At 43.3% G+C, this 23,567-nt stretch overlaps 2 protein-coding genes across 6 annotated transcripts in view; one reads left to right on the plus strand and one right to left on the minus strand.

Moving 5' to 3' along the window:
* Positions 1-10,443, minus strand: part of POLA1 (DNA polymerase alpha 1, catalytic subunit) — a 183,477-nt gene extending 173,034 nt beyond the window's left edge. The window contains 10 exon segments of the mRNA XM_064407423.1: positions 1,915-2,093; positions 3,019-3,196; positions 3,421-3,616; positions 4,492-4,590; positions 6,028-6,090; positions 6,338-6,453; positions 7,203-7,283; positions 7,760-7,856; positions 8,804-8,928; positions 10,298-10,443. Coding sequence (XP_064263493.1) covers positions 1,915-2,093; positions 3,019-3,196; positions 3,421-3,616; positions 4,492-4,590; positions 6,028-6,090; positions 6,338-6,453; positions 7,203-7,283; positions 7,760-7,856; positions 8,804-8,928; positions 10,298-10,328 — 1,165 coding nt within the window. The 5' untranslated portion in view covers positions 10,329-10,443.
* A 2,792-nt stretch (positions 10,444-13,235) lies between these two features.
* The window catches only part of PCYT1B (phosphate cytidylyltransferase 1B, choline), a 41,332-nt gene continuing 31,000 nt past the window's right edge, over positions 13,236-23,567 (plus strand). For 3 of the 5 annotated variants that reach the window (XM_064407425.1, XM_064407428.1, XM_064407430.1), the window contains exon 1: positions 22,709-22,905. In XM_064407425.1, the coding sequence (XP_064263495.1) occupies positions 22,804-22,905 (102 nt within the window). In that variant the 5' untranslated portion in view covers positions 22,709-22,803. Of the gene's footprint in view, positions 13,563-22,707; positions 22,906-23,567 lie in introns of those variants that run through there. The other 2 variants (XM_064407426.1, XM_064407429.1) reach the window with 2 other exon arrangements.

Below are 23,567 nucleotides of genomic sequence, written 5' to 3' on the forward strand. Positions count from 1 at the left end.
TAAGGGATAAAAAAAACCCACCTGAGATAGGTTTGTATCATACAGAAAGATGAAACTGTGAGAGACCACAAAACAGTAAATGACTGCTTGAACAGCTGGAAATATTAAGAGCATGGAGTAGTTAATCTGTCAGTGGAGTACATATAAGCAGGGGAGTAGAAAGAAGGATACATGAGCCAGTCAAAGATAGGGTGAAAAGCTGCCTGGATTGCAAAGACAAATTGCTATCAACTCTGGCACAGACAAATAAGTGGTCTTAATAACCAGACTTCACAGAATTAGACTAATTTAGAATGGAAGGAACCTTTTGAGATCATCCAGTTGAACACTGGCACACACTATCCCTCCCACAGACAATAAAAGCAGTACTAACTTCAAAGAGTTTTCAGAGACATTTCATGCAAAACCAAAAAAAAAAAAAAAAAAAAATCAACTGAGACATAACAGGCCCCATCCCCTGCAAGAGCAAGACTTTAGAAAGAATAAAGAAAGAAAAAATACTAATAAAGCTTGTAAATCAAAGCCTGTGAAAAGAAAGATTATGCTACTAAATGAACCAAAAGGTAAGCAAAGTCAAGACACAAGGAAAATGTCTTGCAGAGGGGAAAAAAATAAGGGCAGGTTTTATTCGTTATTTCTTTAAGATGTTAATAGGATCACAATTCTTGAGTTCTCTGCTTAAGATCATAAAAGGAATTATGAAAAGTAAGCCTCCAAAAAATCATTAAGTTTGAAAGAGTCTTATGATTATGCTATAGTATTTACTCTTCAGGCAATGCATTTGACATCACAGCAAATGAGGCACAAACAAAGATCATGAACATGTTAAACAAAAAGCAATATCAAAATTTTCCCTTCTACATTACTAATTGAAAACAGGTGCAGTCTTTATTATTCAATCCTGAAAAAGTCATAATGAGAAAAGAACACTCCTTGCATGCGAGGAACAGAAATCCTTTCATAATTATGTTCCATTCAGCAATCACTGACTTAAAAGACAAAAAAAAGGAAAAATAACAATAGCGGGTTCTTTACAAGTAGCAATTTTATATTAGAGCCATTGATTTCATCAAGATATCTATGATTATTACCACTCCCATCACCAAGCTGTTCAGCCCAGCAGAGTCTCATATTTAAGTTTGGCATCCCAACTCACAACAAAAGGTGTGAACAAAGAAATGTATCTGACTCAATGCTTACAGCTTCAACTAAAAAAAACCTCCAACAACACGTGAAAGAACCTTCTGGTAAACACACATGAAGCACAAACTAGAAACCCAGTATCCTAAAGCTGCTGATGAAATGAGGAGATGGAAGGGAAGTGCTCAGAACAGATGTGAACACAAATTGTTTTGTCAGAGCTGAGATCAGAATGATGCAATCTTAATTCTAAGACAATCTTCAAAATTTAGATAGTTGGAATTAGGGGATAAGAAGTATAAGACAGAACTCATATTTTTCAGGCCACCTTCCTCTCTCTCCTTTGCATAACATCATGCAACTGCTATAGTACAGGCTTTTTATTCATCCACGTGAATTCTGAGCTACTTTTCCAAAAACAAGAAAGCATGCTCAGTTGTTGCATCACTGAGCAAGAAATTAACAACTTCAGCTTGCTCCTGGAGTGTATATAATTTTAAGACAATGGGTCACTAACACTAAACAGTGCTAGTAAGTCCCTTTTACTTCCCTACCTATATAGGCCAAGAGATAAAATTCTTCTCCCAGTCACAGTGCCCTGCTCTGCCTCTTCTGTGCAGAGGTACAGAAAAACAAGAGATGAACATCTTAGAGCACAAAGACACAAGGCAACTGGAGGTAGTTCAGTCAAGTCTGAAAACCCCTATTTTCAAAAAAGAAAATTTCAACAAAAAGAATCAGATTAGCATTTTCTGCCTTTAACTGAACAGTTACCTGGCTGACTGAACTGATCTTCATAAGCATCCAGCCAATAAAATCTGAAGACTTGATCATCACTTTCTCCATTCACAAGTGGAAGGAGATTGGGGTCCAGTTGAACTTCTGCTGCTACTAGATCAGCTTCATCCTCATCAATTCTGTCCCAACATGAGAGACCTGGGAGAGAACAACTTCTGCAGGTTTTGCAGAAGAATAAGAAAACAATTAAAACTCTGCCTTTAAAAAAAAAAAGCAAAATCACCATTTTGCTTTTCTCCAGGCCTATATTCTCTATATTCTGACACCTTCTATTTTTCTTTCCACTACAAAGCAACATTCCCAACAGCTGGGTTTCCTCAGGTTTCTTCTGAAAAGAGGGATGGAGTGACAAAGACAGAAATCCACATTTAAGTATGGATCTTGATACACCACACACAGGCCTTGAAAATCAGTCACCTGGTATTTCAGCCTTGGTCAATTCAAGTCTTCACATATCAAATACATCCATCCATCTATAAAAGTTGCTTAGTGGGAACAAAGGATTGATTATTTCAACAAAACTATCTTTTCAGTCATTAGATGTTTAGGTCTTTTTCATCATTCAATTATTTTACAGTTTGAAGTATTTTGTTATGGAAACATATGATTCAAGATTCTCCAAACAATTAAAAAAACCCAAAAACAGGGAAAAGGCCACCTTTTTTCCTATTTCCAAAGACATAGGTGTTCACCATTACTTTTAGCAACAAAACTTTTACCTACATCTATTACAAAATACTTTCAGATTCACTTAGAGTAAGCATTGTTAGAGATTCCTTGGTTTTGCTTACTGACATCAAACTTCACTATTCAATGCTTAGAGTCACCTCAGTGTGCTGAAATACATGTTGTTACATGCTAGATCCCAAAAACATCAAATATTTTTCAATTAAGTAGCTATCAGCACGTTACTATTCTTAATGTAACTATGAAGAAAAAAGCATTGCATAGCATTATTATAATTTTGTCTATATCACAATTATCCCTTTGGCAAAGACAAATATGAAGCTAAATCTAAGGTTAATGAAAACTGAGAGCCTTCTTAGTGGAAGGAGAAAAAGAAGCGAAAGAGATTCTTACAAGTCAGGTGTCTCTTTCTTCTCTGATTCTAGCTGCTCTGTCTCTTTCTTCTCAATTTCATTGTGTCTTTTCAAGCTTTCAGCTGTCTCAGGTATAGTTTCCACATGCTCTCCTTCCATTGGTTCATCAAAGTCCTCCTCATCAAAATCCATCATTCCCTCATTATCATCTGGAAGTGCTGCAGGTAGAACTAAAGGCTTGAATCATCAAAATGACACACTGCATACTGTAGCAGTATGCAGAGATAGAACAAAGTATCATATTTAAGCTATCTTAACACTGTATGCTATGGTCATGCTTATAGTGTGCTATCTAAGCTAGTATAATTTAACAAATGTTTTAAAACTACTATACCATATTTAAATGAGTTTCCAGAATTGGGTTTTCATTTACTTTTGATACCTTTAGTAGCTTTCTCTCCTACAGCCTTCGCTATTCCCTCATTTTCTATCGGTTTTTGCACATGCTTGGTGTCCTCATTTTCAGAGACTCCAACAGATTTTGCTGTATTGTTGGGGTGTTTAGGATGAAAAGAAGCTGGAGGAAGAGTTTCCTTTCTGACATGAGCAGGAGCTTTCTTTGATATGGGGGTGATTACCTGAAAAAAATTTCCACCATGAGTTAAAAATAATCTTGTAAGAGCAAAGAAGAAAAAAATAAACAACAAAACCTTTCACTTGCTATTTGCAGACCTAGTAACTAGGGGTAGAGGAAAAGTTCCACACATTTTGCACCAAGATCCTCTCTTACTGTATGCCCCCATTTTTTCCAATTGCTTCTAGTTTTGAACACAACTGTTAAGATGAGTAGCAGTGGTGATTATTTTCAACATAAGAGTTGATGTCACAGAAGGTTTCACCAATCATATGTACCTACACTACTCCATTTTCCTTCTACAGACCATTACCAACTATCTCTTTGTATTTCTAGCTATTAAGTCCTTTCCATTTACCAGAAATCCTAACAAAATGCTAGCCTTCCATCCTCAGCAGCCCATCCTTCTCTCACTCCAAAATCTTCCACTAGGGCAAACTTCTATCCATAGCAACAATTTTCCATTTGTTTTCCATTTCTGCAAACAATTGGTTTCTTATCCTTTCCACACTGCTGCTTATTTCACCTCCCATCCTCCTCTCCTTGCTGCAAGGGTCTTTTCTACTCTTTGGAAAAGAGGCAGAGCAGAAACTCACCTTCATGTGATGCAATGAACATTTTAACAACAGTTTCACCTGTCAAATGTAACAGCTACAAAATCCTACTATACTAGAGACACAAAACTAATTGCACTATTTATGTGCCCACATGAAAGGCAATTCAGAGAAAACAGCATTAAGTTACAGTGTAACACAGCTATGGAAGCTTAGGAGAAAGTTAATTTCCAGGAGGAGAAACAAAAGTCAACAGTGTTCAAATCAACCAAAAACACAGATTAGCACTTATTAATTATGAGAACATTTTTCTTTTCCTCTTTACCTTAGAAGTTTGGGACTGCACAGAGAAAGGATTGAGTGGTACTCCAGCAGATCTTTTCCTTTTCAGCATTATAACTGGTGGTGGACTTAGCTGAACTGTCTGAATATTGAAAGAACAGAGAAAGTGACAAAAGGAAGAGTTGTTTAGTGTTTTCTTTTGCCTTGGTTAGTAACATTTTCCATTGAAGAGAAAGAGGGACACCAGTATTTTTGGCTGATGAAGAAAACACATCCTGATATGAAACCCAGCTCCATAAAATAATGTTACCTGAGCAATCAGCCCAGGAAGACACACGCTAGATCTTTTTGGGAGAGGAAACAACCTGAGAAAAACTGCCATCAGTAAATGAAACAGTTTTCAAACAGTGGGAATTTCAATAGCTAACTGTGCCTTTATTGCACAAGTATCAGAATAACTTGTGCTGTTTTTCATGTCTGCTGAAGCAGTAGTGTTGAAGATACATGCCTCATGAAAGGCTGAAGTGCTCTTTCAGTACTGTTCCACTAAAGGAAAACACATTTTAACATATTTACATGTACGGATATTTTCTGCTTAATCTTATAAACAGCTAATAACAACAGAACTTTTACCAAAAAAAAAAAAAAAATCAGCAGCTAACTATTATTTAAGTAAATAGAAGCCATAGTGTAATTATTTTCCCTAATCAATGTTCCACCAATTTGACAGCATCCAATTGCATTTCTTTAATGATACCAGGGGGCAGGAGCAGTTATAGTCATGGAGGGTTTTATAGCCTCAATCAGATGTCATAAAAAGAACTAAAATAATAAAAGCACAAAACTAAGAGAATAACTTTACATTGGGATATCCTATGAACATGATAAGCTTATTATGGCTCAACATATTCCACCTCAGTATCTCACCACTACAGCAGTTCTGACATTTATATGTGAGCAATCCTTTTGGTTTTAAGAAATCTTGCAAAAAGGGCATTTCATATTTGAGACAGTCCAATCCTGTCACAGCAGCCATCCTGCACTCCTGCCTCCAAGGGAGTGTTAACCTGGCTCCCTGCAGTAAATCATGGGAAGCAGGAGGCAGACAGAGGTTCAGGTTACATCACCTGCTGAAACACTGCTCCCTCAGCTCCTCCTGTGACCCCACACAGGTCAGATGGAGATGTCCTACAGTCCCTGGCTGAGGTGTGCTGACAGACATACAGCACACAATTCAGAGGCAGCCAAGTCCTTTTTCACTCCACAGTGACTAAAACCTTGAAGGCTGCATTAGCACAGGCTCAACATCATCTTGATATAACCCATCTGTAATCAGGTGATAGAGCTATTGCCTTATCAAGCAATGCAGTCATGCAACATCTGCATGGTGGGGACAGCAGGCAGACAGCACACACATGTGGAATATGTCAATGAGATGTGCTCTGGATGAAATCAGTCTTAGATTGTCTAGTTTCAAAAAAAAAGCATTTTCTTGGTGTGTTCCACGATAAATTAATGGATTAAGGTTTCCAACAGATTTTATTAACATACTTACTTCAGATTTTATTAACATACTTACTTCAGCCCTAATATCTTGAAGAATGTCTCCAAGTAAATCATCCTTGGACAGGTCCACAGTTTTCTGTAAGGTAAGATTAGCCAAACAGTTCTCAGTTACACGAGCAAACCAAATCAGGAGAACAGCTGTAAATGACTAGAGGATTTCCACAAAACACACACAACGTTTTCAGAAATGCTCCAGACACAAGGGATCATAATAGAAGTTTTTCTCACTAGACACAAGAAACTAAAATGAGCCTTTGGTTTACTCCACTCCCACTAAACTGTGAACAAGTCAAATATTTAAATTCAAAAATGTAAAAACTTACATCTGTGTTTTTCTTCCCAGCACTGGCCATAAACATAGACTTAATTGTGTTTGGCTTTGACACCACAGATTTTTTCACGTTCTTTTTATCAATTGTAGATCTTTTGCCACCTTTTTCTATCAAAACAAAAAATTTTAAAATATTAATTTCATGTAAAAAAAACGATGTTTACAGGTCCAGTTATTAGCAGGGACAGATAGCCAAGGTAGTCTACTTCTTCTACTTTTACACTTTTGGCTGAAATGAAGCCTAGTCATCTTTCAGCTTTGTAGCAGCTGTCATGAACACACAAAAAATGGAAAACCCTCTCATCACCCTTTCTTTCCTAGTCATGTCAGAGATGCCTTTCGCATACTCCCCAAAAAGGACAAAGATACTTTACATGGAAGCATTTCCAGATAATAAAATATGAGTGTCCAGGAACTTGGCACTAGGCTTGGATTCTCAACATCAGACTCAGTTTCTCAGTTTGCCACCAGACTCCATAAAAAAACTGGGAAAACCATATGATCCAAGATTCTTACAAGGACGTAAGTATTTTAGTGGTCAAGAGAAACCACACATCTTTTAGGCACTGGCTTTGAAAACCAAGACTCCTCCCAGATGCATTTTCCCTAGAAGTGAATCCCTATTCCACACAAGACTGAGCAGCAGTGCCCCAGTCGTGCTGAAGCAGTTAACAGTGATGTGACCTCCATCCCCTGCATCACTGGGGCTGAACAAAATCCACAGGCAGCAAATGACACAGCTTCAAGTAGTCTGTCATTTGGCCATATTTACCACATTTACTGATGACAGGAAGTTGCCCATTTTGTGTACCTTTTAAAAGACCCTGGCAGACAGTCTTCAGTCACATGCAAGTTACCTTTCTTATTGGAAATAAGAGCATCATCATCCAGATCTTCATCAAAGATTTCTCTTCCATCTTCTACATAACCTATCCCATCTGTAGAAAATTATTTTAAAAATTGCAGTTTAAATTCTGTCTTCTGATATTCCTGAATTTTTTACGTATTTAAACATTTTTCCCCCTTTAATATAGAGCAAAAGTTACAAAAGCAAGTATTAAAAACTACAGCACTCTCAGCTGTATCTTCTATTAGGCTAAATATATTCTTACATGTTTAATTAGAAATTATCCATAACAGTACTTTTTTTTTTGTAAAACTGTAACACTGATAACTGGAAATAAAATTTCATCAACAGGTCTTCATGGAAAAAATATTTTCATTATCATCCTAACAGACTATTATGAGAACAATCCAAGATTAATTTCCATTACAAGAATGCCTTTCTCTTGTCTCCTAAAATAAATTTTAAGCATGTACTAACAATAACTTACCTCAAAGCATGAACATTATGAAGCCTAATTGAGTTATAACACTAGAACCAAAATAACTCTCCAAATTAATCTTAACTTACCATCATCAACAATCCAGTCATCATCCTGACGGTCTCTGACCATCTTGGAGTATTCATCCTCATCTATTTCATCATAAACACCCGTGAACTCCTCAACCTACAGTTAAGGTACACTGAGGATTAACAGTTTCCATGCCATCAGTACTGCAGATCATCAGGCAGAATGTAAAGTTCCCAAGAGTGCATGTAGGGTTCCTACACTGCTACACTGTTCACAACTAGTAAGCACAGTTATTCATTAAGTTTCTTTCTTGGCAGTGATAAAAGACAAGTTATCAATTCTTAAAATTATCACACTATACTGAAACTCAAAATCTACTGAAGCACTGGCAGATGTTTCATTTGAAAGCTACTTGCTTCATTGCTCATTTTATTACAAAAAAAAATTTAAAGAATAAAAAACCTAGCAGTGAAGACTTGTGGCCTTGGCTCTAGTCTCAAACACCAATCTGAGCTCAATGGAAAGGAAAGGGATTTGATGTACCCAAGCAGAGTGTTCAGAGCAAATTTGCATGTTAATGATCTACGGACTTCTGGTTTCTTTACATTTATTCACCTCAATGAGGAAGTCACTTCCTGTTGGCACCACGATTGGACAATGCTACAGTATCAATGTTACACTGCCAGATTTCACTTAAATTGTAGTCTCTTTGTGGAAACACAGCATACCAATATTAATGGATTTCAGTCATGTAAAGTTCTGAAATTAAAGTTTAATATAATTTGAGATTTAAAAAAAAAAGTACTTCCTATCATAACATTAATTAAACTATTTTAAAAATTGGTCCTTTCCTAGAACATAGTTCTCAAGCAATGGCAAGCATATTTTACTTGCAGTTAACAAAAATGGGTTAGTTTTTAAAACAGAAAAAAAAAGTAAATTATATGAGAAAGCAGAAAACTACAGCTACACTCAGAAAAACATAAAAGCTGATCTGAAAGGTTTATTTTGTTTCCCGTAACTTTTACATATCTATAAATGGTAGTTAAGCTTCTCAGCTCACATTCACTTTTAATTAAGGAGAAAAGATCAGGAATTGTCACCTCATATTTTAATTTTTCCCCAGCTTTGGCTTTTTTCAGACGTTCAAGTGCTTCTTGCTGGCCTCTTCTATTCTTCCTCTCACGTCTAGAACGTGATGCTGCAAAACTTCCAGACTCACTCACAGCTGTAATTAATTGAAAACAAGAGAAATTAGTTTAACAATGGGCTGTTAGCTTTGGTACTTAAGTGTTCAGCGATGCATTAACAGATGACTGCAGTTTTGCCTAAAACCAAAACCTACTTGGCTAAAAGCTCAGTCACAGGTGGCTCTTCCTGAGCCAGTTGTGGAATGATACTGAGGGCATGGCCTGACAGGGAGCTCAAAGAGCCCTCTCCTGCCAGCTCTCATTCACCGTGCAGCTACCACCTAGATTTCCAAAGCACCCCTCCAATCTCATCAGCCTTTCCCTGTAAGAGATCCCCCCACCACCCTCTCCCTGGGAATTTCCAGCTCCTTTTATTTTGCATGTCTCCATGACAACTCAGGAATACCAGACTTGGAGAAGGCCTACACTGCTACAAAGCAGCGATGTTTTTAGGCGGTTTCCACGACGTTTGAGTGTGACCAGATTGAGACGAACTAGAAATCTGCTGGCAGCTGACACCCCATTTCCTCTTCCACTTCCTTCCCTCCCAAATGCTCTCCCCAGCAAGATGCTTTCTACTTCTCCAGATCTTTCTTTCTCTTAATGCGGGAGAGGAGCACTTATCTGACCAGAGGGAACAAACGGACCCCATCCAAGTTCCAGAAGCAGACAAGCAGCGCAGGGACAAGGCTGCGGGCTGTGTGAGGAGCTGCACACCCCGTGCCGGCAGAGGAGACCCACGGCTGGCCAGGCGGCCAGAGGAGCAGGGCACTCCCTCCTGGTGGCAGCAGGACATCAACTGTGAGCAGAGCTGCACCCGGCAGCTGACACCAGGCCCGATTTGTGTTGCCAAGGGCCGGGGTAAAAGGGGCATTTGCACTGCCGGCTGCCCCACGGGGGAGAACTGCGAAGGCGCGTTTATCTTCTGTCAATCCTCCGCCTTTACTGTACGCCTCAGGCGACGCGCTCCTCTGGGACACGCGTGTTCCCAGCCCCAGCCGGGGCCACCCGCGCTGCCCCCTGTGCTGAGTGCTCCCACCGGAGACGCGACCGGGGAGAGCCGCCCCAGCCCGCGGGGCTGCACCGCCGGCGCGGGGCCGTGCGGCCCGAGCCCGTCCCCGGGCGGAGCCGCCCGTTCCGCGCCCGCCCGCCGGGAGCGGGTCCCGCCGCGGGGGCAGCGCGGCCGCGGCCCCGCCGAGGCTCCAGAGGGGCGCGGGACCCTCGCGCGGCGCTGCCCGCCCCCGCCGCGCACGCGCGCTCCCGAGCCCGGCGCGCGCGCGCTCGCCCTCTCCGCCGCTGCCCCGCCGCCCCCCGCCTGACAGCGAAACGCCGGCGCCTGCGAGGGACGGGGACAGGCAGGAGGACGCGGACACGGGCCCCGGCCGCCCCGCCGCCCCCGCGTCTCACCGTCCCGGCCCTGAGCGCCGCTCTCGGCCATGGCGCTGGCGCCAAAGGCTCCCGAAAGTGGCGCGAGACGGGAGCCCCGCGCGCCGCCGCCGGGGCCGCAGCCAATCAGCGGGCACGGGGGCGGGGCCGCCCCGGGCGCGGAGGGAGCGCGGCCCGCGGGAAGGGCCCGGCCGCGCCCCGCCCCCGCGGGCCCGCAGCGGCAGCGGCAGCGCAGCCCGGGCCGGGCGGAGCCGCTTCCTGCCCGGGGCCTGCGCCTGGGCCGGGCCCGCTGCTGCCCCCTGCTTTTGGCGCCGGGGCCCGCGGTATCCCGGAGTCCGAAGGGTCTGAGCAGGGCCCCGTCTGCTGCAGGGGCCCGTAGCCCGTACGGGTCCTCTGTTGCAGTTGGGGCAAATCCGTGTTTAAATGCTTTATCATAAATACATCACGACTAAATGTCACGTATAAAATACCTCTGCTGAGCTGGGAGGAGGCGGTGGTGCATGCCCGTTGGATAAAGGCTGGAGCCGGGCTGGAGCATGAGGGTGAAGAATCACCTGCAACAACAACGTTCTCAGCGGGAAAAACGGGGATTTCCCACACGGTTTCCATCGACCTGTAACCCCTGAAGGACGAATAGTGATCATGACAATACTGACATATCTAGGAGCCATGGTCTTCTTTTGGCATATTTAGATATGATGCTCTATCACAAGTTTCAGGAACTTCTTCAGTAAATGACTCAGAGGCTGGTCAGCTTAGTAACAAAATATGTTGATAGATAGATAGATAGATAGATAGATAGATAGATAGATAGATAGATAGATAGATAGATAGATAGATGATAGATGTGTGTGTGCATATATATTTAATATAAATTTATTTAGTTATAATTATGTGCACATATAGTTTTTTTATGTATATATATATATATATATATATATATATGCATACCTCTGTCTTGGTCAGGGTGGAAAGGTGGGGTATATTCTTTTCCTTCTGATGCTACAGAGATACCTTCACTCGAATGTGTCAAGAGTAGTTAGTTACACAACAGCCTTCAGCTGAGGAGCAAGGACTGTGTCCAGAAAATGGTATATATCAATTTCAAGCAAAGATGGGAGAATGTTTTAAAAGCTTCAATAAGACAAACAACTGAAGCGTTACAAGTCCTCTCTTCTAGAAGTGTTCACATTTGTCTCTGTGTGTGTGTGTGTGTTCAGAAACCCAGGGAAACTGATGGGGTTTGTGCTGTTTCACCACAGATTAACCTCAATATTTTGTCCCAAAACATCAGTGCTGACCACTCATTACTCAAAAAACCTACCACCATTATTTGTAGAATTTTGTGGAGAAGCATTTACTGCTTGTGAAAATGTGCAGGCAGTGACTCCAGCTTCTTGCAAAGGCAGGTGGCACCACAGGGCCCTCTCCTTAGGGCTGATACACTGTTGCAGAAATGTGAACTAATATTATTTGGTCTGAATATACTGATTGTTTGCAGCTATCTGAAGATTATTTATATGGTTCTGAAAGTGAAAATTGCTTTCCTTCCTTCTCCACCAGGACTCCTTTGCATTAGTAAGAGAAATAAAAATCCTCCCAATCCTCCAGACTTGCTAACTTGCAGGTGCTAGTACAGCATTATCCCACTGCTGGACCTGGTCTAGGTGGAAGCAGAAGAATGACCCCAGCCACGTGTGCCAGAAGAGGCTGGACACTGACAGCCAGAGTGCCCATTGCCAGGGAGAGTGAGCAATGAGCTGTGCCTGGTTAACAGGCCAGCTTAGCTGTAGCAAATGTGCATCCTTGGAAACACTGACAGCCACAGGAAGAATGCCTCTGATCTGCTGTCCTGGTTTCTGCTGCCATGGAGTTAACTTTCTTCCTAGTAACTGGTACAGGGCTGTGTTTTGGATTCTGGGAATAATAATGCTGATAACACACCGATGTTTGGTTGTTGCTGGGCAGTGTTTACACTCAGTCAAGGGCTTTTCAGCTTCTCACCCCACCCTGCCAGCAGGGAGGCTGCAGGGCACAAGGAGCTGGGAGGAGGCACAGCCGGGACAGCTGATCCCAGCTGATATTCCATACCATAAGATGTTCTGCCCAGTATATAAACTGGGGGGGAAACTGGCCAGAGGCCACTGCTCAGGAACTGTCTGAGCACCAATCAGAGTGTGAGTGGTGAGCAACTGCACTGTGCATCACTTTGTAAATTCTAATTATTGTTGTTCTTTTCTCTTCCTTTTTTCTCCTATTAAACTGTTTTTGTCTCAACCCCAATTCTTTACTTTGGGTTTTTTCTCCCAATTCTCTCCCAGATCCCACTCGGGATGTGGGTGGGAGTGTGAGTGAGTGAGTGAGTGGCTGTGGCTTAGCTGCCTGCCAGGTTAAACCAGCAACACCTACACACAGCCTTCCTTCACAGGAGTGTGGCACTATTTGCTTTGCTTCTTTTTTTAAACAAGTGCACAATCACCAAGAGTGGTGTGGGGTTCAAAATCAGAAGTTACTCCATTTTAAACTACAATACATAAACATTTATAAAATAACATCTCTAAATTCTTCAGCTTGAATTAAAATAGAATGCCAGTGCATTTCACATACACCTAGCCTTCACATGCTTGGCATTTTTGAATTGGCTGGATTTTATTGCTTTTGATTCAAATGAAACAATACTCTTTGTCAGCTGTCATGTGAACAGTGGCATGTTTGTCATTCAGGTGATGCTGTGCTTTGAACACAGTGATACAGTGAATTTCCCAAACGGAAGTTGTTGCCATAGCTCCACTGTGGGACAGAGCAGACCAAACAAAAGACTTTTTCATGGGTGCTCCTTCAATCCTGACATTCATCTCTGGCCATAACAATAATGCATCTGTTTCCCACAGCACAGCATAACAAACATATTTAAATGCTGCAGGGAGGAAAAAAAATAAAAGGGGGGGAGCAAGGGATGGGCTTTGCTTTGGGAAGGAAAAATAACTCAGCAAGATTTGGGACTTCCTCTGCTAAAGGCTTTATCACAGCAGATTGCTTTGAGCTGATCTTTAACCTCCCTTTGGACAACCACACATTCAAGAACAACTTGGCATGACCTTTGCTCAACTGTTTTTTAAGAACAAGAAGTGGGAATTCTGGTGGTCCAGAGCCAGCAAGATTCCCTCAAGGCGAGTGTGATAGCTGCAGAGAAAAGTGCAAGACAAGCATAGTAACGAAGATGGTAGGCAGCAAAAAACCCGGCACAGAAGAAGAAGCTCAGGAAACTCCAAGATTTCAACAAAAGGTGACAAAGATGTATTTTTTGTTTTCTCAGAGCTGTAATTTAAATATGTAAGTTATCAACAGTAAATTCTGTAAACTCATTGCAAGCATTTCAGAATAATACAAAGAGCAGTTTACATCAGCATAGGAAAGTACAAATGTAGTATCAAAACTAAGTTAAATGGACAGAGTAATTACTGTGTTGAAGATTATTTTTTTCTTCCTTTTAATGACTAGAGTGTGCTGATCTGCTGCAAAAACTGTAGGACAAAAAGTTGAAACTCTCACATTCAGATGTTACAAATTAAGCTTATGGCAGGCAATGCTTTTGATGATGGAAAAAATCTGTTAAAACTGACAGTGGTGGTATAAAAACAATGCCAGTAAATCATGAATGGCAGCAAAATAGCAAATTCACCTATACCATGTCTACCTCAAAATGCTTAAATGTTATTATATTGCTGTTAAGTACAGATTATCTCAGTGGAGAATTGTATGTGTGTGCATGCTACTCAAGATATGAGTGTATATGTTCTATGTGTATGTTTCCTACAAACATGGAGTATTTAATTATCTTACTTTTAATCTTTATATTGGTCTGAATTAATGCACATTATCACTAAATTAAATTAAAGTTTTTCCTTCTAATTTCATCCAGCTCTGACCACTTCTGCAGCTGCTTACTAAACTGTGCTATGCATGTGACATTTCAAAAAGAATTATTTAACTGTTTGGGGTACTAAACTCCTAAAGAAGTTATTAAAACTGGTTTTATAAATTAAAATGAAAAGAAATCTCAAATTATTACCTTACAAGACATCTTTGCTTTCAAAACTCTTCACATATAGTTAATTGACAGAAGTATGAAAGAATAGATACTTCTCCTTGTGTTTATCAGTAATGATAATGCAGACATTTATGTTAAAAGGGTAAATTCCTTGCTTAACAGGCTTCTAAATGTCTTTTGTTCACTGCACAGCTCTTTTTAATTTCCCACCTGAGTTACTTGCTAACAACAGGATGACGAGAATAAAATTGTTATTAGGATGTTAAGGCTCTGAAATAAAAATGTGAAATAGAAAAAAGAACACACCCTAATCTCCATTACAACAGAAAAAGTCTGTGGAATGAACATTCAGACACTTTTTTTCTTTCTTAAACAAACACAATTCAATTCTGATTGCTGTTAAATTACTGCAAATCCTAGTAACTGGACCAGAATTGGTGAAATTATGCTAACTGGAGCAGAGAACAGAATCTCATCACCTGCTTGCCTAATACAATATTCCTATTCAAGCCTAGAAGAAAAGTACAAAATATTATAATGTACGTTAAATAGGGAAGACAAGTGAGAGCAAACTCACAGAAAATGAGCCCTCACATAATTATAATGTCTAAGAATTAAGTCTGATACCAATGGTATTCAAGAGCATACAGTTATTGCCACAGCATGAAAGTCTCTGTTTTAACTACTTTCAGCACTCTCTCTTTACAATTGCACAGAAATGAACAATTAATGTATAAGCAGAACATTATTGCAGAGAGGCTGTTACATTTCAAGACCTGGCTGAAGATCAAATATGCTTCCATGGGTGAATACTCTCAGCATTCACTATTTCAGATCCCTTTGGCAGAAGGGAGGACAGCCTCAAGAGATGCTGTAAACCCTTGTTGTAATCCTGACAGCTCTGGTGCTGGGGAAGGCTGTGCTCATGCTGTGAAGAAGCAGCAAGGGCCAAGTGCTCCCTGCAGCAGGAGAGCCTGGCAGGAAGCTGGGCCCTTTCCCCCAGCCTGAGGACTGTGAGCAGGACAGCCTGGAGATGGGAGTCAGGATCAGCCGGGACAAGTCCACGGTGATGAGACTGGTCTCAAAACAAAGCAGAAACACAACTCAGGGTCAGGTCCAGTGATGGCAGCCTGGATCAGATGCAGCCCAGTGATCGCCAGGAAAGCTGTAGAACGATCTGGGTTTGAAAGAACCTTAAATATGATCTAGTTCCCACCCTTGTGTCACAGGCAGGGACACCTTCACTGGACCAGACTGCTCAAAGCCTGATTCAGTCTTGAACACTTCCACTGGGGACTCACCAAGCAAGTCAATCAAAGAAGGCAGGTTCCAGGTCAGGCTAGGGAGGCAGGGACTGAGCTGGATGGAGACCAGCACTCCTACAGCTCAGCTCCAGCAAGGACCAAGAACTCAGAGCCCACGAGCAGAGGACAGGGGACCCAAGTGAGGCTTGGTCAGGACTGTCAGTGCCCTCACAGCCTTGACAACAACTCCCATTCCCCACAAACAAGGTGTGTCCTCACACCTGAGAGCTTAGAATGGGGGAGGGATTTGGCTGGTGCAGGATGTCAGTGGATAACTTTATGGGCACTCAACCAAGACAGGGACAATGGCCTGGAACAGGGCCACAGCAGATAGAACTAGAGGGTGGCAGAAGCCCTACAGACCAGCCCCAAGGGGCTGCCAGGTGGGTTCTGAGAGGAGGTTCACTCAGGAACTGGGGCTGGACAAGGAGGACACCAAAACCAGTCAGGCTGATGGCACAGGAGGAATTGCAGAAGATCCCACACAGCCATGGGCCAGGCCCCACTGTGCTCGACTCAGGACTTAGGAAGGCCTGATGTAGCTGTCAGGGTGTAGCAGGGGGCAGCTGCTCCGTGAGGACAAGGAGACAATGACATGACAGGGCTGGTGGGGGACTTGACACCCTGGGCTACATCCCACAGACCCAGGCAGGGTGAGCTGTCAGGCCCAGCCAAGAGTCCAGATCATCATAGAAGATTTTGGACCTGCCTCATCACCTCAGGCAAGGTAGAAACAGAAGGTTTCTACCTTGTAGGTAGGTCAGGCCTAGTAGTGGTGTCTCTTTTTGTGTCACTGTTCCAGTGCATCTGATCTTGCTTTCCAATACTAGCAAGTCACAAATTTTTTAATTCCTTTCAAGTTCAGCTTTTGATTCTTACTGTGGACACTAGCAGGAAAGTAACTGTGAACGTGGGAGAAAAGGTCTGTCCAGTTAGGTTTGGTACTTTGTCTACTTTAGTTCAGGCAAATGGAAGAAGCTGTTACAGGAAGAGGTATTCAGATAATAACTAGTAAAAGCTATACTAGCTCCCAGATTGCCATTTTACAGTGCATGCAGTAGGTGTTTTGCTTTAAATAAAGTGTGTGTCTTTACCCAGATTATTAAACTCTCCAGTTATTAAGTTTTTGGTACCCAAAATATTAATGTGAACCTCTAACAATCACTCAAATGCAGTTTCAGTATGATTTCTTATGTTTCACTTGGCAGGTTTGCATTTGGAATAGTATGGGGAAAAAAGCTGTGAAGGCCCTTGCATGAAACATTGACAAATAGAAAGATAAAGGTTGACAGGAACAGTGGAGAGAAAAAAAAGTATTGGAGACTTGCAATCCTGGAAAAGATAGCATGACAGAATACTGATGATCAGTCCAAGAAGTTTGAAATTGAGCTGGTGGTAAAGAAAGGCACCAGAGAGATTGAAAATGGATAGAAGTGAGTGCAATACAAATATGTTCAGGAAAGGTAGTCTTAGCTTGGTGTGGATTTAAGGAGATTGGACTGCTTATCTGGAGAGCCAGAAGAAGAGAAAAAGGGATAGAAGGGATAACGACACAGTTTGTATGTAAATAGTAAGGAGATTTTTCTTAAATTATATTTTATCTGCAACAATAAGAAGGAGGGCAGAGAATATGAATCATTCAGACAAAGTTTATACTGAAATATATAAAGTAGAGACATCTGCAGCATTTGGCATTGTATTTCTTGTATTTCTAGCAGTAAAGTTGCAGCTGTAGTCCTGTGCTTGCATCACTCTCTAAGAAATCTACAGAGAACCCAAAACAGAGCAGGGAGGATAATGGAAAGATTATAACATATGACCTATGAGGAATTACTGCAGCTGGGACAGTTTAGACTAGAAAAGTCAAGAGACATATAACAAAAGTAGCAGCCTGCCTGCTGAATATCAGCTCTCTGCCCCGAATCCTCAAGCTGTTGTTTCAAAATCTCAACCACGGTAGTCATACAAAAGCCAAGGAAAGTAAATCTACTATTGTTTCAAAATCTTAACCACGGTAGTCATACAAAAGCCAAGGAGAGTAAATCTGTTCTTTATGTCCAGTAGCAAAAGCAAGCAGTGGCAGTAGTTTGCAGCAATGGAGGTTCAGATTAAGCATTCAGAAAAACTTTCTGGTAAGAGTGAACAGTGCTAAGAGTGGATTGAATAGATAATTTGGGTTCTGGGAAGGGAAGGACCAACAGAGGTTAGCTAATCTAATTGCTTTCTAACCTCTGAGCATCCATCAGTAAAGTGTCACTGCTGAGAATCCCTCAACCTCCCCTAACATCATTTATTCAGTAAGTAAAAACTTGATTATTGAAATTAGTGTGGACAATCTAATAAGGGGACATTTCCCACACTAAGTGCCCATCTCTCTGACTCGGGAAGAATGAAATGAAGACAGACACCCTCTTGGTCAAAACCCAACCATGATTTCTCACCATTTTCTTCAGAAGTGCTTATAAAATAGTTCATGAAAGAGCAAGAACACAAAAGAACCTCTCCCAAAGTCAGTAACCCCACTTATTCAAAACAGTGCTACAAAGCACAGATGAATGGCACCACCAAAGGCCACTATTTTCAAGAATTTGTGTATTTCAGATTATTTACGTGTAAATTATATCAGAATTAACACAACATTTTTAGTTCAACTCTTATATAAAGACTAATTTGATTCTATACAAGTATCCTGAGAACATAGATTTTATTAAACACCACATCTTCACTACAGGATTGAGGAAAGAACCAGGTATAAAATCACACTGTACCAAATGTTATGTTTTTACTTTTCATAATTTATGGACTGTCATTGCATATAGAAAAATGTTGTGGATTTAATCTGCATACATTTTATAAGACTATTTCATAAATAGTAAATATCTTTTATTTATTCTGACAAAAAGAGTATAGTTTGAAGCATTGTGCATTCCATTGGAATGATGAACTGCTCTTAAAAATTAATTAAAGCTACAGTGTCAGCCAAAATTATATGGAAGCAGCCAAGTGATTGGTATTGGAGGTGATGAAAACCTATAGGGTGTCGTTTAATTCATACCTTTCATTCTCTACCTTTTTTTCCCACCTACACAGGAGGGGAAAAAAATATCAACCATTGTGAGGTTTTAATTTCAGTCTAAAAATATATTATTTAACTAATTGATCATCTCAGCAATAAGGTATCTTTTTCTGCTATTTTTGACTAGTAATTCTAGCATGTCTAGAATTAGCATGACATTGATAGCTACATAAATGCAGGGATTCATGCATACACATATACATACATAGAAACACAGTATTTTAGTAAATCTGCTCCAGACATAAACCACTCCTTGTCTTATAAAGTCTTGCAGTTGACCTTATGAAGTCTTTCAGTTAAAACCTTCAGTATCCAAAATATGTCCATTGAACCAAAATTCATTAAAGCTCTTCAGTAAAATATTCAGTCATTTATTCTGTTTTCTTGTAGATGCTTGTCTTTGAAGTCAAACACTATTTAACCACCCTGTATTTTTTAGTTGCCTGATGATTTTTGAACAGAAATTATGTGAAGGTCTGCTTGTCTTCATTTTGGCTCAATTAAAAGGCGAAGACTTTTGCAGCCTCTCTCAGGCAAAGACCATTTTAAATGCAACTTCTGCTGTGCTAACTGATGCTTGAGATCCATGAAGCTCAGAGAGGGATCATACTTTCAGTTTGAGAAATGAGAGGATTTAAATGTAATATCTAAATGGTTTTTTAAAATCTTTCATAATTAATTGTTGCAGTTTGAGAACTGAAGTTCTGTATTAAAAAAACCCCAAACCATTATGTATCAGATGGAACCTTCCTAACAGCTGAAGTTTTTCCCTGTTTGGTGCCTATTCAATTCAGACCTTGAAATTAGTGGTAGGAGGATTGGGATCATGGTTTCCTGGCTTGTTTTCCTGTAATTTGTACACCCTGGGACAAGATTTTTATGCATCAGATGTCTATTCAACCCAAGCAGCTGTTGCAAAGGGCTCAGTCATTAATGCCTAGGGTGATATGTCCCTGTAACTTGTGAAGAAGTAGCAGGAGGCTGCCCAGGAGACCATGATCAGCCTGGCACAGGATATTGGTTACGGAAAAGAAATTGGATGAGCGAACCTCCCCACCCATGCCTCTTGCTCCACTGTTCTTTTAAAAGCTGGCTGACTGGTAAGGATTCACAGAAGACCATCTGTTGAGCTTTTCCAATCAAACCTAATTTGTATTTATTTATTTTAGAGAGTAAAGAAGACACGCTCCAGCCTTTTGAAAGCTCATTTAGCACCAACAGCTAGAAGATGCAGTTTAGGATACATTATTCAAGATATCCAATATGTTGACTAAGATTTTTAGACAAATTCCATTTGGACAGACATGACAGGCCCTACATCCTTCTCTCTGCCATTATTTCAACTGCCTCTCTCTCTTGTAATGAGGTACACAATATTTCTTTTCATGCTCTTCAAACAGAAGGACAGAATACATAAAGTATTTACCAGACATAGAAATTAAATAAGCAGCAGGAAAAGTATTCCACTTCCACTTTGAAATTCTGGCCCAGCTTAGATAGGTAATAACACTACTGCAAGAGAGACATCATTCTGTAATGTTACATGTATATGGAAAATCCACCATTCTGTAATGTTACATGTATATGGAAAAAACTGTCTGTAGAGAAGATGAATCAAAATGCATCTGGAGTCAATAGCACACTCTCAGCATGAAAGCAAAGATTAAGTTCATCCTTTCATACTCAAAAGAAATAGAAGGCAAGGGAATTTACATTTCCAGTATATTGGCAATCATCCAACTTCAGGAAAGTCTGCTTTCCTTTCATCTGTATTCCCATGCACCTGCCTGATCAGGGAGGGCTGGGCACTCACCCTGGATGTGTCCATACCTGGTGCTACACCTTCAGGACACCAGCACCAATCTCTGAAGAGCTGGCATACGTGGTTGGGTTTGTAAAAGGGCTGCCTCTGGCTGCTCCAGTCCTAGCACTGCTCATCTGTGCTGTCCAAATATTCTTCTAACAGCGTAACACTCCTGCAAATATTTCTCCTAAGAAAATGAGCTACAAATTTCAGGCCGAGTGCTGCATTAATCATGGTTTAATCATTTCCCTTGAGTATGCTTTCCATAATGTGTGAGTACTTGCAGAATCACTGATAAAGGAACTTAGTTAATAAGGAAAAGATTCAGCTGTGAGATTCACTTAGTCTGGCTACCTGTTTTTCTTGCTAAGCCACCTCTTTTGACATGTATTTTCCTTTTTTTCTTGACAGCTGTCTCATTCTTTCTTTTGACATTCTCTTTTCTTTCTACTTTCTTTCTCATCTCCTCTTATTTACTCATCTACCCCTTTCCCTTTCACCTAGTTCATACATTTTTGTATTACACTTGGTTTTCTTTGAAGATGTGCAGAAGATAAACACGTTTGAAATTCAGGTCTCAAAGGGAAAGACCCTGAGGCACAATTGTCTTGTAACTCCTCACAGTCTGGATGGCTTAGATGTCATGTCCTCTGATGAAGTCTGATTTTTAAAAGCAATACTGACAGTGCCCACTGAAGCTAAGTATAACTGAAATCCACTTTTTGGATTCTATCAAGGTTAACAATAGCCAATGGAGCCTCTCTGTTCTAAAAATTTTTGGCTTTCTATTATCTTGGTCATACTCTCATGTTATTTAAGAAGGATGGTGATTTCACTTCAGCAGTGTAGGAGCTACAGTTGTGTGTGTTGAAGCAGCTGCACAGCACAACCAAAGATGTAGCCGTGGCTCCTGGGCAGGTGTCAGCCAGGTTCCATGTGAAGGGCCTGGGAACTCTGAATTTGCCTATGATTAGAAGCATTTTGCTGCATTTAGAGAGAGCGGCTACCATTACAGCCATGTTCTTTATCCATCTCAGAGCGGCGCTTTTGCCCAAACTGTTGTAACAGCTTTCACTAAAAGGCAATTCTTCTTCTTTCTTCAGCCCCCAGAACCTGGTGCTCCCAGCCCGGAGCTCGGCGCGGCCAGGCGCTCCCGGCAGCCCGGCGGGCGCTGTCCGGTCAGCACCGCGCTGCTCCTCGACCGCCGAACCTCCCGGCGGGTCGGCCTGCAGGGTTACCGGGGCCGGGTTACGGGCTGTGCAGCGGTGCGGGGTCCGGGCGCTGTGCGGGGATGCACGGGTGCGGCTCCAGGCGCTGCCTCCCGAGGGGCCGCCCGGCCCGGCAGCGAGCGGCTTGAGCCAGCAGTGCCAGGAGGGTCAGCGGGATCCTGGGATCCTAGGAACGGCACTGCCAGCGGGTCAGGGAGGGGATCCCGCCCCTCCACCCAGCCCCAGTGAGATGAGTGTATCTGGAGCGCTGTGTCCATTCTGGGCTCCTCAGAACACGAGAGACCTGGAGCGGGTCCAGTGGATGGCAACAAATAGGATTAAGGGACTGGAGCACCTCTCTAACAAAGAAAAGATGAGGAAGTTGAGCCTGTTCAGCGTCTACAAGAGGTGACAGAGAGGGAACCTCATTAATGTGTATATAAATACACATTAATATATAAAAGGAATTATATATAATTCCGTCAAGAGGACGGAGCCTTTTGGAGGCTCCTTTTGGTGTTGCCAAGCCAGGACAAGAGGCAGCAGGCACAAACTGATGCACAGGAAGTTCCACCTGAACACGAGGAAGAACTTCACTGTGCAGGTGACCGCTCAGTGGAACAGACTGCCCAGGGAAGTTGTGCCGTCTCCCTGACTGGAGATGTTCAAGAACCTTCTGGACGCGGTCCTGTGCCATGTGCCGTGGGATGGCCCTGCTGTGTCCCCCTGTGTCCCCGGTGTCCCCGGTGTCCCCCTGTGTCCCCGGTGTCCCCGGTGTCCCCGGTGTCCCTCTGTGTCCCCGGTGTCCCCGGTGTCCCCGGTGTCCCCGGTCCCCTCCGGCCGGGCCCGTTCCGGCCCCCCGAGACTCGCGGGGGCGGGGCCCGCCCGCGGAGCCGCCGTGGGCAGCGCGCGGTGGCGCGGCGGGGCCGCAGCCAACCAGGAGCCCGCATGCAAATAAGCCGGCCCCGCCCCCGCGCGCGCAGAGTGGGGCGGGGCCCGCCGGTTGCCGTGGCGACGCGAGCGGCCGAGCCCCCGGGCGGCTCCCGGGGAGACCCCCCGCGCCGGGCGGGCCCGGGCGGCGGCCATGCCAGTGCGTGCGGCCGGTGCTGAGTCAGGAAGAGGCGTCCCCAAATCCCCCTCCGAGACCATGGAGGAGCTGGAACACACCTGCCCACAGCCGCGCCTGGTGAGTCGGGCCCGGCCGCGGCCCGCCCCGGGTGCTGCGGGGCCGCTGGGCCGGGGGAGATGGAGGGAGCCCGCGGGCGGCCGGTGCCGCCTCACGGCGGGTCCCTTTGTGCAGCGCCGGGGAAAGTGCGAGCGAAGGCTGTCCGGGGCGGGCCGTGCCGTGCCGAGCAAGAACCCGGGGCAGTGCGGTGACAGCCGGGCGGGATCCCTGGTCCGCCCGTTAAAAACCCGGATCCCCCGCGCTCCCGAGGGGCCGGGCGCGCCGGGCAGCGGCGCGGCTGCCACATGCGTGCGGGTGGCGGGAGCGGCGGCGGGAGGCGTGCGATGGCCGAGCCGCGCTGCGATCCCAACAGCTGCCTGCTGCCAGTGCTGAAGGCAGAGGGGCGGCCCGCGCTCCAAGGAGCGATGGCCGGTCCCAGCCTCTCCGGTGCCGCTCCCGCCGGGAATGGCAGCCCCCGGAGGCTCCTCGGTGACCGCCCGGCCCCGCGCTGCCCTGCGGGCCCCGCCTCGGACGGGTTACTGCGCTCAGGAACGGCAAATCCCGCTGTTCTCAACTTTAAGAGTCCGGTGAGGAGTTGCCGGTTCCATTCAGGATGTGTAAGGAAGAAGAGTCTCGGAGAGCTGCGGTTTTTGGGGGGACAGGAGAATGAGGGATGGCCGGGA

The sequence above is a fragment of the Passer domesticus genome, chromosome 2, assembly GCF_036417665.1.
Source record: "Passer domesticus isolate bPasDom1 chromosome 2, bPasDom1.hap1, whole genome shotgun sequence".
Taxonomy (NCBI): Eukaryota; Metazoa; Chordata; class Aves; order Passeriformes; family Passeridae; genus Passer; species Passer domesticus.